The sequence below is a fragment of the Chenopodium quinoa genome, unplaced genomic scaffold (genome assembly GCF_001683475.1).
Source record: "Chenopodium quinoa cultivar QQ74 unplaced genomic scaffold, ASM168347v1, whole genome shotgun sequence".
Classification (NCBI taxonomy): domain Eukaryota; kingdom Viridiplantae; phylum Streptophyta; class Magnoliopsida; order Caryophyllales; family Amaranthaceae; genus Chenopodium; species Chenopodium quinoa.
The window spans coordinates 133,070-149,239 of record NW_018744100.1 but is presented as its reverse complement, the minus strand read 5'-3'; the positions used below and the strand labels follow the sequence as shown (position 1 = coordinate 149,239).

At 45.2% G+C, this 16,170-nt stretch overlaps 1 protein-coding gene across 1 annotated transcript; it reads right to left on the bottom strand.

The window, feature by feature from the left end:
* Positions 1–1,081: 1,081 nt before the first annotated feature.
* LOC110692368 (probable cysteine protease RD19D) lies at positions 1,082–4,002 on the bottom strand. The gene is made up of 4 exons (XM_021869373.1): positions 3,092–4,002; positions 2,289–2,408; positions 1,917–2,160; positions 1,082–1,534 (listed from the first exon to the last, which is right to left on the bottom strand). The coding sequence occupies exons 1-4, from the start codon at positions 3,584–3,586 to the stop codon at positions 1,266–1,268; spliced, it is 1,128 nt and encodes a 375-aa protein (XP_021725065.1). The 5' UTR covers positions 3,587–4,002; the 3' UTR covers positions 1,082–1,265.
* Positions 4,003–16,170: the final 12,168 nt, after the last annotated feature.

Sequence of the window (16,170 nt, the reverse complement as noted above, 5' to 3'; positions counted from 1 at the left end):
CCACCATAGATCTACTAATTCCTACATTTTTTCCGATCACTTTAATTTTTAGCTACATCTTAAAATTTATCTACTTATCTTTCGCATGTCATATGAAGTGGCTAAGACTTTGAGGGATGATAGAGAGTAGAGGTGCTGAAGTTTGGCTACTAGAATGGCAAGGCTCTACATAGTTTAATATACAATGAAGGGCATCTCATTTTAACTATGCATTATGGAAAGAAGGTATGGAGGGATTTTTTTTGTTAGGAGGGGTTACGAGCTTGCGACAAGGCAACTAAGAGAGAAAGTGGTAGTCGTCTTGTGGACGACAAGACGATTGGACGTACCTTGTGCCCTTGTGGTTGTTTGGGTAGGGAGGGCCGAGAGAGCAAGCTTGCTAGCAAGAAAGAAGGTAGTGACGTAGGTTGACAACTAAGAAGAGGGTTCACTCGAGATGAGGGTAGAGAGAAGGTATGGATAATTTTTGCTTTTTAATTAGAAAAAAATGTCAAATGGCTTATAAAAATGTGCTAATGCTATAAATCGATTTGAGAAGGAACCCCTAACCCCTTAGAGTCGAGAAGGATGAAAGTCATTAGTGGGAGTTGGAGGAGGGTTTTGGCGCAAGGAAAACTAGGGTCTTGGTGGTGTCATCTAGAAGAAAAACTTTAGTTGTGACTTGTGGTACTATATTGGATGATGGTGAAAATTCCTTTGATTGAAATAGTGATTTTCCAATAATTTTATAGATAAGCCAAGGATTACACTGAGAATCAAAAACATGTCTTAAATGTATATGAAAATCTATCATATCATGATAATACACGAAAAAATACATTGTAAATTGATCGATGTGAAGAATATTTGAAAATGCCTGTTTTCTATTGTTTTGTTGCTGATTAAAGAAGAACCCAATATTGGCTTCACAAAATCTAGTGGTGAATTTTCAAACATGTTCAATGAAGCATGAATAACAGCTTGAAAAATATGCTCGAAAAACATCAAAGCTTGCTTAAGAACATCAAATAAGAGTATTATCGAGCAAATAAGTTTTCAGATTCTTCACTTACTAAACAAACATCCAGAAAGATGCAAAAAAAGAAAAAACGATGCAGCAAAAACTGCACTTATATTACAAGTTACAACTAGCACCATTATGTGAAAGGAAATGTAATCTACTGGAACTAATTATGACAGCCGTAAACCATGCTTAGCTTGCTGCATACTTTTGTTTCGATCATTCGAGCTAGTAAAATAGAGTGACAAATGGTTACATATTAATACTAGGCTCCAGTCACAACCGCGGACACCATTGTATTCATCCCGCACATACCATGGCCCCTGCACAGTTTATAGTATCCATCTTCACCCCATTTTGTACCCCATGAGTTTTTGATGATCCAGTAAGGTTTGTAGCCGAACCTCAGAATGGAGTAGCCCTTTGCCCCATAACCAACAAGCAAAACACCATGGTTTATCATTCGCTTACCACATATCAAGGGACACGATACTCCACCAATGTATGTTTGCATGAACACAGCGTTTAATCCAACTACATACGTGATAACCAACAAAAATCATATTTACAATCGATCTCACAATGCCACAATAAAAATTCTCATTGTAAGTCAAATTATCATATCAACTTAATTTATAGTGGTAACGTAATTACATACTTACATGAGTACCTATAAATTCATAAATCGAACGATATTACCACATCAGAGTTGAGCATATATAAATATATAGTATATATATCAACATGACTAACTATATTGTTTTGAGATGGTTGTACCATGTTCAAATTAGATGATATTCATAGCTAAGTTGAACACACATGAACAAAAAAAAATATGTTCCCTAAGAATATTTTTGTAACAAATGTTTGTGCATATAGTGATTCTAAATATCAGATGTTCAATAAGATGGTATACCTGCAAGAGGACCGTGATGAACGAGATAAGCTGCAATCTGTTCTTCATCAACCGGGATGGTGCTAAAGTTTTCGACTTTGACGGCCACCTTGTCAGGGTCAAATTGGCATTTGCCCTGCTTGCCATTATAAGGGTAAGATTTTTCCTCTTCAAGGCCTCCTGCCTCCATTAAATAGTTATAGGCATTGGTCATAAGACCCCCACGACACCCACTGTCACACTCGGTTTTCTTGCTCGCGTCACACTAGCCAACATAATTAAGAAGCACATTATCAAGTCAGAAATTAATCCCGGTCTCTACTAGTACTAGCAATTTGTAATTACTCTTAATTAATATGTACTCCGTAACTTGTTAATCGTTTAGCTTATTACCTTATGATCACAATCCACAAGCTGTTGTTCACTGAGACTTAAAAGCTTGCCTGTTGCAATAAAATTAGCTCCTTCAATAACTCCAGTTGTGCTAAAAGCCCAACACGATCCACACGTTCCCTGATTGAAATTCACTACATCAGAAATCCCTTACTAACACATGATGTAAGTCGTAGGATGACGTTACACGTTACTAGTCTAAGCACTCTAACTAGTAGTTTATAAATTTCCTTAAGCCATGAAGAAGTATAGTTGTACGGAGTATGTTGTATTGAATTTGAATAATTTCTATGCAAAGATGGCCTTAAATAAAAAGGTACTAAGTACGAAGTATATAGTATGGCTAGAACAATTGTTCGATTGGGCAGGGCAACAACCGAACTTGGGCCAAAAAAAAGGGGTGTTCGATTTGCCCTTTCAAATTTGGCGGGTGATTAGAATCGATTTTAAAATCCAGTTAACTAGAAGGGAGCTCTAACCACCTTAGCTATCCCTCACTCCCTTTGTAGAAGTATATTATCAATTGCAATCAAAGAAATTGAAAATTAAGTTAACGGAAACAAAGAGCTATAGTTTGATCTAGTCCAAATCCTTGTATTCTACTCTTAAGTGTCAATAAAGTGTCAAAATGAAGTATTAACAAACATTATTACTTGGGAGTAATATAAACATTGTACCTTAGATTTTCAAACAATACTAAAATTAATTGGGCCTTCCACTACTTAGCATGAACTCATCTCTTCCAAAAAATCCACATTAAAATTACAAATAAACAATAGAAATTAATTTAAGCATGCATATACCTGCATCTTGACATCAGTAACAGCCCCTTTTTCCCTCCAATCAAAACTCTTAGGTAACCCACGAACATCCAACCTAGGGGCCACCGCATCAGCGGAGGCCCCATTTGCACCCCAACCACTATGATGATCAAAATTGGGCTTTAAGCCCATGAACGCGGTTTCAAACTCCTCGGGAGACAAGTCCATAAACGGCGTAACCCCATGGACCGCCGAGGGGTCCAACACCTGATGCTCCGCGGCCCGGACCAAATTCTTCGAAAAAATCGCCAACCGCTTGACATACTCTTCCCTTGTACTATACTCCTTCCCATGTTCACGCATAAAACTCACAAACTTACCTTCAACTCCTACTAAATTCCTATCTTCCGTAACTTGGTAGATATAATTATTATGTGAATTACTATAGTTTTGAGCTTTAACAACTGCGATATAATTTAGTGTAACGATTAATAATGATATTGTAACGCATGATGTTGAGCTCTTTATTATTACCATGTTATTTATGCTATATTATTTTTGCTTGGTTTTTTGGTTGAAGGTAGCAAAATTGGATTTTGTTTTCTATTTAATTAGGGTTTTGTGGTTAGAATTGGTTAGTTAGTTGTTGATAAGTGGCGGTTTCAAAGTGTAATGTGGCAGTTTGTAAGTATACGTGTAAGAGTGTTGTTGATTTTTGCATGCATGCAACGTAACGTGGAGGTGTTAAAATAACTCCAAATTTTTTTTTTTCTTGGGAATTGGGAATCGAGTAAAATTAGCTAGTGGAGGGAGCTTAAAGGGAGTATTGTTATGCATAAACAATTGTATAACGAGAGGTAAAGGCGTAATTACACGTAATGTATATTCTGACTTTAGAGTAGTACCATTGAGTGATCAATAGTACCATTGGGTGATCAAATAGTACCATTGAATATTCAGTGGTGCTATGTATGTATGTAGTGGTACTATATATGCATTCAGTAGTACTAATTACGTGCATATATAGTATCACTAAATAACTAATATAATGGTATTATATAAGCTTTAAGTGGTATAATTAATAGTGGTGCAACTCACCTTTTTTTCTCCTTCTTTCTCTCTTTTTCATGTGATTTTTAATATTTTAGTATTTGTTATGCATTTGCAAATGCGTAACAATATTGCATTAGTACTTTCTCGGCTAGTGGGATAGGAGAAGTGCTCTCGTACATTGGTATCACTTAATATTTTTAACGGTTGGAAGAAAATTAGTTAACTGGTATCGAATGAGTTTTCACGAGATTTGATCACTAAACCAATGATTTAGAGTGGGAAGCAGTACCACTATTGATTAGGGGATTTTTATCCACCAAGCGCCGTTTGACAAGTGGACCAACCAGGTTCCGCCACGCGTCCTCCACGGACCACTTAAGACACGCCACGTGTCCACCCATGCCAAATGGGACAACCGGCCATCAAGGCCCATTTCAGTCTAGAAGCCCGATCGGCCCTAGGTTTACCTTAAACCTAGAGAGTTGCACGCTTCCCAAGGCTATAAATACTCGATTAATCCTCATTAATCAGGGGACCGAATACATTACGGAACACACTAATAACCGGCTGATCTCGCTAGCAAAGCAGATTACCTACATTAAATACTCTCACCTAGAGAGACCTTATTACTTTAATTTCTGTATTAATTACTCCTTAATCAGGTACTAACTTGACCGTTGGAGGCGGAGCTCTCAGGAGTCTCCGTTATTTTGCAGGTACAGGCGTCCGGTTCCAGTCTCGGAATTGTAACTCTCCCGCAGGACATCAGAAAACCCCGAAACATTTGGCGCCGTCTGTGGGGAGAGTACTTCAGAGATGGCATCCAAGTCTGTACCGACCCCAGAAGAGAGGCGTCCCCTAGACGACCCTCAAGTTCAGTCGGACCATGATACCGAAAGTGAATTTGAAGTTGAAACTCATACAGCTCCAGACGGGACCCTAAGAGCCCGCCGTACCCGTCATACTGAAATAAGGGAACGGGAGTATCTTCAAACAGGAAGCGAGCCAGCAGGCGCACCGCTTGCTCGGCAACAGCCGACTGATGGGTCTGCTCCCATCACAAGGAACGAACTCATGACCTTCATGAGGGGATTCAAGGGAGAGATCCAAGAGTTGATCAACAAAAAACCGCCTGCTTCAGTCAAAGAGCAGGCGGCCAAAAAACCTTCCACTTCACTGAAGAGGAAGCCAGTTCAAGGGCGAGAGGCGACTCCCCATCCTAAATCTAAGAAGCGGGAGCCGTCTGCTCTTGATTTCACAAAACTCCGTTATCCTACGGGAAATAGGAAACCGGTTCGTCATATTCAGGCGGACGGGTCAAAGCAAACGTTCACAGATGCTCGGCACCTGCTAGAGCAGAAGAAGAGTGACCGATTATCAGAGTCGGCTTCTACTTCAAATTTTCAGGACAGTTTGCGAAATGCCTCGATGAGGTCAACTCAGTCGTACCATGAGAGTCAGTCAGGCGGCACCTCCCGTCAGTCTGGCTTTCATAGTGCGCAGGCGGTACCAAATTTGCCATTTGTGCCGCAACAACAATATTTTATGCAGCCACCTCCATTTGGTGGACCTGCAGCAAAAAACGTCCAACCTATGGACTGGCAGCTACGGCTGCTTAGACTTGGTGAACAGCCGTCGGCCTTCTCCAAGGAAATTACTGAAGCCGCTCAGCCGGCCAAAGTAAAAAATGTTTTAGTAGGCGCCTATGATGGCACTACTAACCCGGAAGACCATCTGATGGCATTCACCAACCTGATGTACCTTCAAGGGTTGGATGATCCCACTTGGTGCAAGTGTTTCCCAGCAACTCTCAAGGGAATTGCACAGCAATGGTTCGGCAACCTGCCGACTGGTTGTGTAAACAGTTTCAGGACGCTTGCTTACTTATTTGCCTCCAACTTTGCAATGAACATCCCTGCGAAGAAAACGACCCTTGATTTGGGAATAATTCAGCAGGGTGAAAAGGAGGGGCTTCGTTCCTACATCAGGCGGTTCAACCTGATGAGAATACAGATTCAAGGGTTACCGGATGAGGTAGCTTATACTGACTTTTTTAGAGGTCTCAAAGACGGGTCTACCTTCAAATTTGATTTAGTTCGAAAAAGGGTGGCGACTCTTCAAGAGGCCTTGATTGAAGCAGAAGCCTATATACAGGCGACTGATCTGTGTACAATGAAACAGTCGGACGGGAAGAGGTTCGACAATAGAGAGGGACGACAGAAACAGTCGTCCAACAAAGATGAAAAAAGAAAAGGGGTCTGGGCGGCTGATTCCTCTAAACAGCCGGCCAAGAAGAAAAAGGAATTCAAACCATACTCCCCAAAGTATGTGTTTAACAAGGATAATCAGTTTATCCTAAAAGAAATAAAGGGACGGCTCTCAATTGAGAAACCGCTCCCCATGAAGGGTTCTGCGAGCAACCGGAACCAAGACAAAATCTGTGCTTATCATGACGACATTGGTCATCACACCAACGACTGCATTAGTCTCATGCGGTACCTAGACCGCTTGGCTGATCAAGGTGATCTTGACACTTATGTCAAGAAATCTACGGGGAATACTTCCTCAAAAAAGCAGTCGGCCAAAAAGAATCAACAGGCCGACAGTTCCGATACAGATGATGCAGTCGTCTACACCATTGCAGGCGGCTTCTCAGGAGGCGGCCCCACTATCAGGGGCAACAAAGATAATATAAGGCGGTTAGATGTAAATTCCGTTCACCAAGAACGACCGTCCAAATATACATTTCCTGAGATTGTCATCACTGAAGAGGATCTAGGAGGAATAAGGGGGCCGCATGACGACCCTCTCGTTATTGAATGTAAAGTGGCCAACCAGAGAGTTGGTCGAATCCTCATAGATACTGGGAGCTCTTCAGATCTCATCAGCAGCAAATGTCTGTCAAAACTGAAATATCAGACGGACTGCATACATCCGGCCTCCCACCCTTTAATAGGGTTTGGAGGAGGAGTCGTCCACCCACTGGGACGAGTTGATCTACCCGTCCGCCTGGGCGAAAAAGGGGAAGGACGACACATGGTAGTCCGATTCCTAGTTGTAGAGGAACTCTCTGCCTACAACATGATTCTGGGTCGCCCAACCCTGAATAGTGCCAAGGCTGTTATAATCCCGTCACTTATGCTGCTTAAGTTTGAAAGGGACAATGGAACAGTCGGCTCCCTAAGGGGAGATCAGAGGATGGCCCGAGAGTGCTATCTCTCGGATGTCAAACTCACTGCTAAGGCCACTGGGTCAAGTGGAGAAAAAACAGACCTTGACAATGTCAAGGAAAGTGCGCCTGTTCAAGAAACAGGCGACAGAAAAAGAAAGGCGTCCCAGACAGAGTCCGCCAGAAAGGCAAGAAAATAGCAATCATTGGCAGAGGACCGGCCGGATGAGTTCCGCCCTCAGCCGGCTGGTGAGCATACGGACCTGATATTAGACGACTCCCGCCCTGACCGAACAGTCAAAGTTGGGACGACTGCTCTGAGAAACCTTGGTGATGACTTTCACAACCTGTTGAAAGAATACAAGGACATCTTTGCATTTGAAGTCCATGAAATGCCAGGCATTAGTCCTGATCTGGCAGTACACAAACTCGCTGTGGATCCGAAAAAGAAGCCGGTACGGCAAAAGAAGCGGAACCATGGTGAAGAAAGAGGTCAGGCGGCCGCCGCCGAAGTCAAAAAATTACTTGATGCAGGGTTCATTCGGCAATGTTACTTCCCAGATTGGGTTGCAAATGTGGTACTTGTTAAAAAGCCGAATGGCACCTGGCGAATGTGTGTAGACTACACAGACTTGAATAAGGCGTGCCCCAAAGACAGTTACCCTCTGCCCAAAATTGATAACCTGGTCGACTCAACAGCCGGCCATGCCTTGATGAGTTTTATGGACGCCTATTCTGGTTTTCATCAAATTCCTTTGTGGAAGAAAGATCAGGAGAAGACGGCCTTCGTCACTGATCAGGGATTATACTGTTACACGGTCATGCCGTTTGGTCTTAAGAATGCTCCGGCTACCTTCCAACGAATGATAAACACAGTGTTCTTTGATCAGATTGGGAGAAACGTCGAGGCATACATTGATGATATGATTGTCAAGACTAAACTTCAGAAAGATCATCTGACGGACCTCCGAGAGACTTTCGCCACACTCAGGCGGCACCATGTCATGCTCAATCCCAAGAAATGTGTATTTGGAGTTGAGTCTGGGAAATTTCTCGGATTCCTTATCAACCAGAGAGGAATAGAGGCGAACCCTGAGAAGGTACAGGCGGTCATTGACATGCAGTCGCCTCGTACCGTCCGAGAGGTTCAGAAGTTAACAGGTTGTCTGGCGGCCTTGGGAAGATTTCTAAGCCGATCAGGCGACAAATGCCTATACTTTTTCCAGGCAATTAAGAAAAAGGCAAGGTTTGAATGGGGGCCGGATGCTGAGGCCGCCTTCCAGAAATTAAAGGTTCACTTGCATTCCTTGCCAAGGCTGGTCAGCCCTTTGCCCAAAGAAAATCTCTACATGTACCTGGCCGTCTCTGATCATGCGTTAAGCGCGGTGCTCCTTGCTGAAAGGGACGGCTGTCAACTTCCGGTCTACTTTGTCAGTCACGTACTGAAAAATGCCGAGTTGAGGTATCCCCTAGTGGAGAAATTTGGTCTTGCACTCTTCATGGCTGTTAAAAAATTGAAGCCCTACTTTCTGGCACATGCAGTCGTCGTGTATACCGACCAACCGATCAAACGGCCCCTTACCACCATGGAGTCCTCCGGACGAATGATCAAATGGGCCATAGAAATGCAGAGTCTCGAAGTTACTTTCGAGCCTAGAAAAGCAGTGAAGGGGCAAGCCTTTGCTGACTTTATTGTAGAGATGACTCGTCCTCCTGACTCTCAAGTTCCAGACCAAGTCTGGAAGGTATATGTGGACGGAAGCTCTACTTCAAACGGTTGTGGAGCAGGCGTCGTATGTCAATCTCCAGAGGGCGACAGGTTCGAGTATGCTCTACGCTTCAGTTTCCAGGCTTCAAACAATGAGGCAGAATATGAAGCTTTACTAGCCGGGATCCGCATGTGTAAGGCGGCCGGGGCAAGGAAAATAGACGCCTGTTCTGATTCACAACTGATAGTGAGTCAGTACAATGGCGAATACGAAGCAACACATCCGGCCATGATCAAATATTTACAGGCGGTCCGACAAGCAGTCGGCTCCCTTGAGGATTTCCATCTGATCCAAGTACCGAGATCAGAAAACAACCAGGCAGATGCACTCTCGAAATTAGCATCATCCGCCTCCTCCGATACTCCTCGAACTGTGTTTTGGGAAGTAATGGAGAAGAGAAGCATCGAGGAAAATCCTATTGGAATTCTAGACAGAAGCTCAACCTGGATGGATTCAATCAGGGCATATCTGACAAACGGTAAACTGCCGGATGATCCTCAACAGGCGGCATCACTGAAAAAACGAGCCTCCTGTTTTGAAATGATACAGGGGGAACTGCACAAGAGGGGGCACCTCCAACCCTTCTTAAAGTGTGTTACTCCTGAAAAGGGACGAGAGATACTAGATGATCTTCACTCTGGTTTCTGTGCTTCCCATATAGGTGGTAGGATGCTTGCTCAAAGGGCAAGGCGGCAGGGCTACTTTTGGCCTACTTTGGAAGCAGATGCAATGGAGATGGTGAAAAAATGTGACAAGTGCCAAAGGTTTGGCAAATTAATTCACCGTCCGGCTACTGACCTCACTACCATTCACAGCCCACTACCGTTTGCTAAGTGGGGCATGGACATTCTGGGTCCATATACGCCTGCTACAGGCGGCAGAAGGTATATACTTGTTGCCGTTGACTACTTCACTAAATGGGTAGAGGCGGAGGCTGTAAAGGGAATCAAGACGAAAGATGTAATTTCATTCATTTGGAAAAACGTCATCACTCGGTTCGGGGTTCCCATGTCTATGGTTTTTGATAATGGTCCCCAATTTGAGACGCCTGTTCTCAAAAGCTGGTTGGGAGACCAAGGAATTGGACATTACTTTGCATCTGTCGGCCGCCCACAAGCAAACGGCCAGGTAGAAGCCTTTAATAAAATCATCTCAGACGGTCTCAAGAAAAAAATTGAACGAGCAGGCGGCCTATGGGCAGATGAACTACCACATGTTCTTTGGGCCATTAGGACGACTGAAAAAGGGGCGACTGGAGAAACTCCATTCCTCCTAACTTATGGTGCAGAAGCTGTTCTTCCAATAGAACACTACGAGCCGACTCTTCGAGTAATGCTATATGACGAAGAGGCAAACTGGGAAGCTATGCGCCTGGCATTAGATTCACTTCCTGAAAAGAGGGGCAATGCTGTTTTGCGCCATGAAATCTACCGCCTGAGAATGACTAGATCATACAACAAAAAAGTGCACAGGCGTCCACTCAAAGTAGGGGACTTTGTACTTAGAAAAATGGAAGCAGTTGGTAGGGCTAACGAGTCTGGCAAACTAACTCCCAACTGGGAAGGACCCTACCGAATCTATGCGGAAGTCAGGGACGGTACCTACCGTCTGGAAACACCAGACGGACAACCGTTGCCTCGAACTTGGAATGTAGATAACCTTAAGAAATATTTCTTTTGAATGATGTAAAGTAAAGAGCTACTTAAAAAAGTTGGCACTTACTATTCAATTTTGTATTACGAGGGGCATGCCGTCTGTACCTTTACAGTCGGCTATTCTCCATTGAGTTTCACTCTTTATCTTTACAGGGGCATGCCGTCTGTTCCATTACAGTCGGCTACTCTCCCTCGAGTATTTTACTCACAATACTTAGCTAAAAAGTTTAGGGCCTGGCCGATCCTGTAACTAACAGGCGGCTACCCTTCTTTTACTTAGCACATACGTTCACCAAGAACATACCAAGGCCACTGGCCGAATGATCAGACCAGGCGCCTAGTCAACTGATCTAACTTTTAAAAACTAATCCGACCTGTCCCAACATTATAGCAGGCGTCCGGCGGCATCCATTCGGATGAAATTCGTCGCAGAGAGCAGCTCCCTTTTGGGTGGAACATTGTTCTATAAACTAATTACACGGCACCTATACGACTGTCCCAAAGGGCAACCACGTAGCCGTTTTTGAGACAAGGATAACTCTATCACTAACCAAACCAGTGGTAGCAGTTGACATCTGAGTCAGATGACCGCCTGTATTACTTGGGATAAATGCAGGGGGTACCTATTGAGTTAATAGCCAACAAACATTGGCGAATCAAGGGGTCTAGCCGGCCTACGCCGCCTGGTACCTCTACTTCTCAAACAAAAGTGACGGCGACTGAGTAACTCCAAAGTTAACTCATAGTCACTCCTTCAAATTTGGTACGGAACCTAAAAAGTTTGAGTCGTCCGCCTGTTTTATACAAACAAGGGCACTCGAACCCCTATTCCTACTGGATAACCTATTGAGTAAATAGCCAACAAACATTGGTAAATCAAGGGGTCTAGCCGGCCTACGCCGCCTGATACCTTTACTACTCAATCAAGATTGTGACGAAGACTAAGTAACTCCTATGTTAACTTAATAGTCACTCAAACTTAGTACTGAGCCTAAAAGGTACGAGTCGTCCACTTGTTTTTAATAAACAAAGGCTCTCAACCAATACTCTTGCTAGGTTAACAAATAACAAATTAGAGGCCAACATTGGCAATAAAGGGAAACAACCGGTACCCGCCGCTTGTTTTCCTACTTAAATTCCTTGGCTACTTGGTAATTCTATTTACTTGGTCAAATTGAATAAAGAGTTCGAATACCGATTGATTAAATGGCCGACTGATCATCTATCCTGGAAACAGACAACCAGTCGTCCAGGGGCATAGGCGGCATACTTACTATTTGTACCTATCTTAACGTTCGGCCATGCACAACAGTCTGTCTAGTGAGCAAATTTCAAATACTTAGACAAATTTGAACAAAAACAAAAAATTTGATTAAAATGAGCCGGCCATAAAAGACCAGCAGAATATTCAAAACCCCGGCCCCCTGGCCGGGTAATTACAAAGCAAACAGCACGCAGGCCGTGAAAAAAAAAAAAAAAAAAAATATACTTAAAGCTTAAGAAGGGGGCAGTTCAGTATCAGCAGCAGCCGCCTGGTCAGCACTCTTCTTGCTGGACTCGGCCTTAGCTGCATCATCTTTTGATGCCTTACCCCCAAGTGGCACAAGCGCCACAACCGGCTCTTCCTCCTCCAACGCAACGTCCATCGCCTCTTCTTCAGCAGCCGCCAGGATCTGTTGATTATATATTTCCGAACACTGGCGGTACGTTCTTTCCCATGAGGCAAAGTCGGCACTGGGGAACAGTCGTTCCCAGGTCATGCGTTGGATTTGGGCGGAGTCTTCCACCATCTCCCGGACGAGCTCTTGTTTCTCTTGCTCGGCCTTGTCCGAGAGCTCTTGGGTAAGACTCTTCTCCTGGTTCACCAGGCGTTCTTTTACGTTAGCCAAAGATTTCTCCATGGCTTCGTAAGAGTGCATTTTCTGACGAAGGGGCTTCAGCTCGGCTTTAAGTTTGGTGACGGTCCCCTCCAGCTCGTCAACCTTCTTTTGGGCCGCCTCTAGCTGAGCCCGAACAGCGGCGGTCGCCTGCGCCTGATAATAAAGAAGATCAATGGTCAGTACTTCATTTTGGGCAATTTGAAACATTGCTTTATCACAGCTGGAGGCGGCCATAGCCTTTGCGGCCTTTACCTCTTTGTTTTTCCGATCAATCGGCTTGCGAAGGCTGTTGACTCGGAGCAGGGCCTAAGTACAAAGAAAAACAGGCGTCAGTTTCCAATCATAAGGGTTAACAGGCGTCCTGGAACTTCAAAAGGGTATACCTCAGCTAGGATCCCCGAAATTCCATCGAGGTCAAGGGTGCCGGCACCCTTGACCGCCTCCCTGTCAGAGGGAGGAACTACTTTAACCATTGACTTGGCTACCTCAACCAAGTCAAGTCCCTGGGGGCCGGCTGCATTAAGCAGAAGGAAAAACAAGTTAGACCTAATCAAGAAGGAATCAAGAGTGAGTTTTTACAAGCAAGTGTCCATACATCTAGGCGGCCCCGCCTGGGTTTTTGAAGAAGTGGCCGGCTGCTTCTCAGCCGCCACTGTTTTCCTGGAAGACCCAGGAGAGCTTGCAACAGTCGTTCTCCGGGCCTTGGGGTCCGGCTGTTGCGAGGAAGAAGCCCTTGGAGTGCCAGACTGAAAACAAAAAGAGTTAGTATATGCATAATACAACTTAAAGGGGAAGAGTTTTCAAAGCTTACCAAGGGTGCCTCCTTGCTGGGGGAGTCGGCGTACGACTGCTTCATTAGCGAAACCCGCAGCATGGCCGCCGCAGTCTTAGATGCTGTTATTTTACTCATGGCGTCGGCTGAAAGAAATAAACAGCAAAGTTAGTAAAAATCCCAAGTAAACAAGGCGTGAGAAAACAGAGTATTCGTCAGGCCGGCTACCTCTAGAGCACCGACTGCCGAGGCCACAGGCGGCCAAGAAGTACTCATCATAGAGCCACTTGAAGCTCGGGACGCAGTGTAGGGGTACTTGCTCTCGTACCCCTGAAGTAGAGTTCACCCTAGTCTCTACTTTGAAGAGTCCTTTGTCTAGGATCTCTCTTTTAGCCTTTGGGGGAACAGGCGGCATGCTGCGGCCGCCTGCAAGAAGAGGCGGATCTCTGTTCCACTTGTTAAAACGTTTGTTCAGCTCCGTGTCTGAACTCTCGATAATAAGGAAGGTGTTCCGCCAATCCTTCCATTTGTTTGCCTTACCTCTCGTCATGAGGTAACCCCTGTGGCTTGTTAGTTGATACCAGCCGGTACCTCCCGTCTTAGGGGTCCGGCTGAGATAGTTCATGTGGGCGAAAGCCTCAAAACTTGGCTCCACCCCGTTCAGTTCGCACCCGGCCACATAGCCGAGTACGTTTACCCAAGAGTTGGGGGCTAACTGCCATAACCCCAGATCATACCCATCTAAAATCCGCTGAACAGCCGGATGTAATGGGAAGCGCAGACCAGCTTTGATGGCCGCCACATAGCAGCCAAAACAGCCGTCACCATAGCTGGTACCAGCCGGCCAGACGACAGTATCTTCTGGATCCGGCACAAACAGTAAATACTCCGGGCCCATTTTGTGGTTAGCAATAAAGCTCGCCACGTTGTCTCGCATGGTTGCGATCCGGCCCCGGGGCACCCTGCAGTAGTAGGGGGTGTTTTCCTCTCTGTAAGAGGCGGACGGCTCTGCCCAATTATCCCCCTTCTCCACTGCATGGGAACTTCTCGCCTCTTGTAGGCGGTTATGTTTTTCTTCTGAGTCAGAAGAACTATGGTTAGAAGAACTATGGTCAGAAGAGCTGGAATCGGACTCGTCCCCTGACGAGTCCGAAGAGGACGACTCCTCCCCTCTCCTAGAGGGGCCCGCCTCCTCTCCCTTAGAAGGAGCAGAAGGTAAATTAGACATGTCCACGGTTAGATGAGAAGGGAACACCTTGGTCCCTCTCTCAGAACTGTCAGCTTGACAGTCGCCTCGTTCCACATCTGGCGCCTGGTCAGATGTTTCGCTAAGGAGTACCCTTTGGGAGGAGCCGTCTGAGTTTGATATTCTAGCAGTCTTTTTTGTTCTGGCCATCACGTTCTGCACAGACACAGATTCAGTCGGACTTTGTATAAAGGGCAAAGATGGGTCCAGAAAAGGGCAGGCGGCACTCCTAGTCCTAGATTCAGCCGTCCCCGGTGACCGGCTGATCACTAACTTAGGGCGTGTCGTGTGCTTCCATGGTGCCATTTCAAAAAATAAAAAGAAAATTAAGAGTAAGAGAACTGAGTTACCTGAACGGATGACAGTTGATGAAGTCCTGAAAGTTCGGGTCAGTCGGCTTGTCAGAACAGGCGGTAGGCAGAAAAAGTCCGAAAATGTCAGAGCAAGTTCAGGGGTCCGAATGTTCTCGCAAAAATTCTCAAATGTGAAAATGACCGAAGTCAGCACTTCCTTTTATAGGCAAAATGAGAAGGCGAAGGGTCGCTTCCGAATTCAAATTTGGGCGGGAGAGTCTCCCGGCCGTCTGCAAGGTGACACCTGTAACGGGCCGTCGCCTGTCACCGTGCGACGCCTGTCACAGGCGACACGTGACCAGTCGCGTGCCACCTGTGAGGGGCAAATGATTAGGGGATTTTTATCCACCAAGCGCCGTTTGACAAGTGGACCAACCAGGTTCCGCCACGCGTCCTCCACGGACCACTTAAGACACGCCACGTGTCCACCCATGCCAAATGGGACAACCGGCCATCAAGGCCCATTTCAGTCTAGAAGCCCGATCGGCCCTAGGTTTACCTTAAACCTAGAGAGTTGCACGCTTCCCAAGGCTATAAATACTCGATTAATCCTCATTAATCAGGGGACCGAATACATTACGGAACACACTAATAACCGGCTGATCTCGCTAGCAAAGCAGATTACCTACATTAAATACTCTCACCTAGAGAGACCTTATTACTTTAATTTCTGTATTAATTACTCCTTAATCAGGTACTAACTTGACCGTTGGAGGCGGAGCTCTCAGGAGTCTCCGTTATTTTGCAGGTACAGGCGTCCGGTTCCAGTCTCGGAATTGTAACTCTCCCGCAGGACATCAGAAAACCCCGAAACAACTATGCCGTCACCTCAATTAAGATTATAATTTAATGGGAAATTCTACATGGTGGCCTCATGAATTCAATTTTTCTACGTGGAAGACGAACTTTATTCGAACTCTCTTAAGTGGCACCAAGGTTTAGAAAAATTAAGCATAGTGTCCTCTTTTAGGTTTTATGGTTAACTTTTTTATTCTTTGGTTAACCATGATTAATTTTTTTAAAAAAATAAATCAAAAAAATTAAAACCACCACTCAGCCACCCACCTAGCCATCAGTCGGACCCTACTGCCGCCTGTTGCTGGTGCCAGCACTCCCAAACCCCTCCACCTCCCCCGGGCGTCGGCGCCACCCCGACCTCCCTCCCTTCCCTTTCCCTAACCACCGTTAACTCAGCCCCCACCCTCATAAGTCGAAACCCGACCC

Coding starts and splice junctions, on each gene's coding strand:
- LOC110692368 (XM_021869373.1), bottom strand. CDS start 3,586: ATGGTAATAATAAAGAGCTCAACATCATGCGTTACAATATCATTATTA. Junction 2,409..3,091: donor TTACTGATGTCAAGATGCAG/GTATATGCATGC, acceptor AATTTCAATCAG/GGAACGTGTGGATCGTGTTG. Junction 1,535..1,916: donor TCATCACGGTCCTCTTGCAG/GTATACCATCTT, acceptor TCACGTATGTAG/TTGGATTAAACGCTGTGTTC.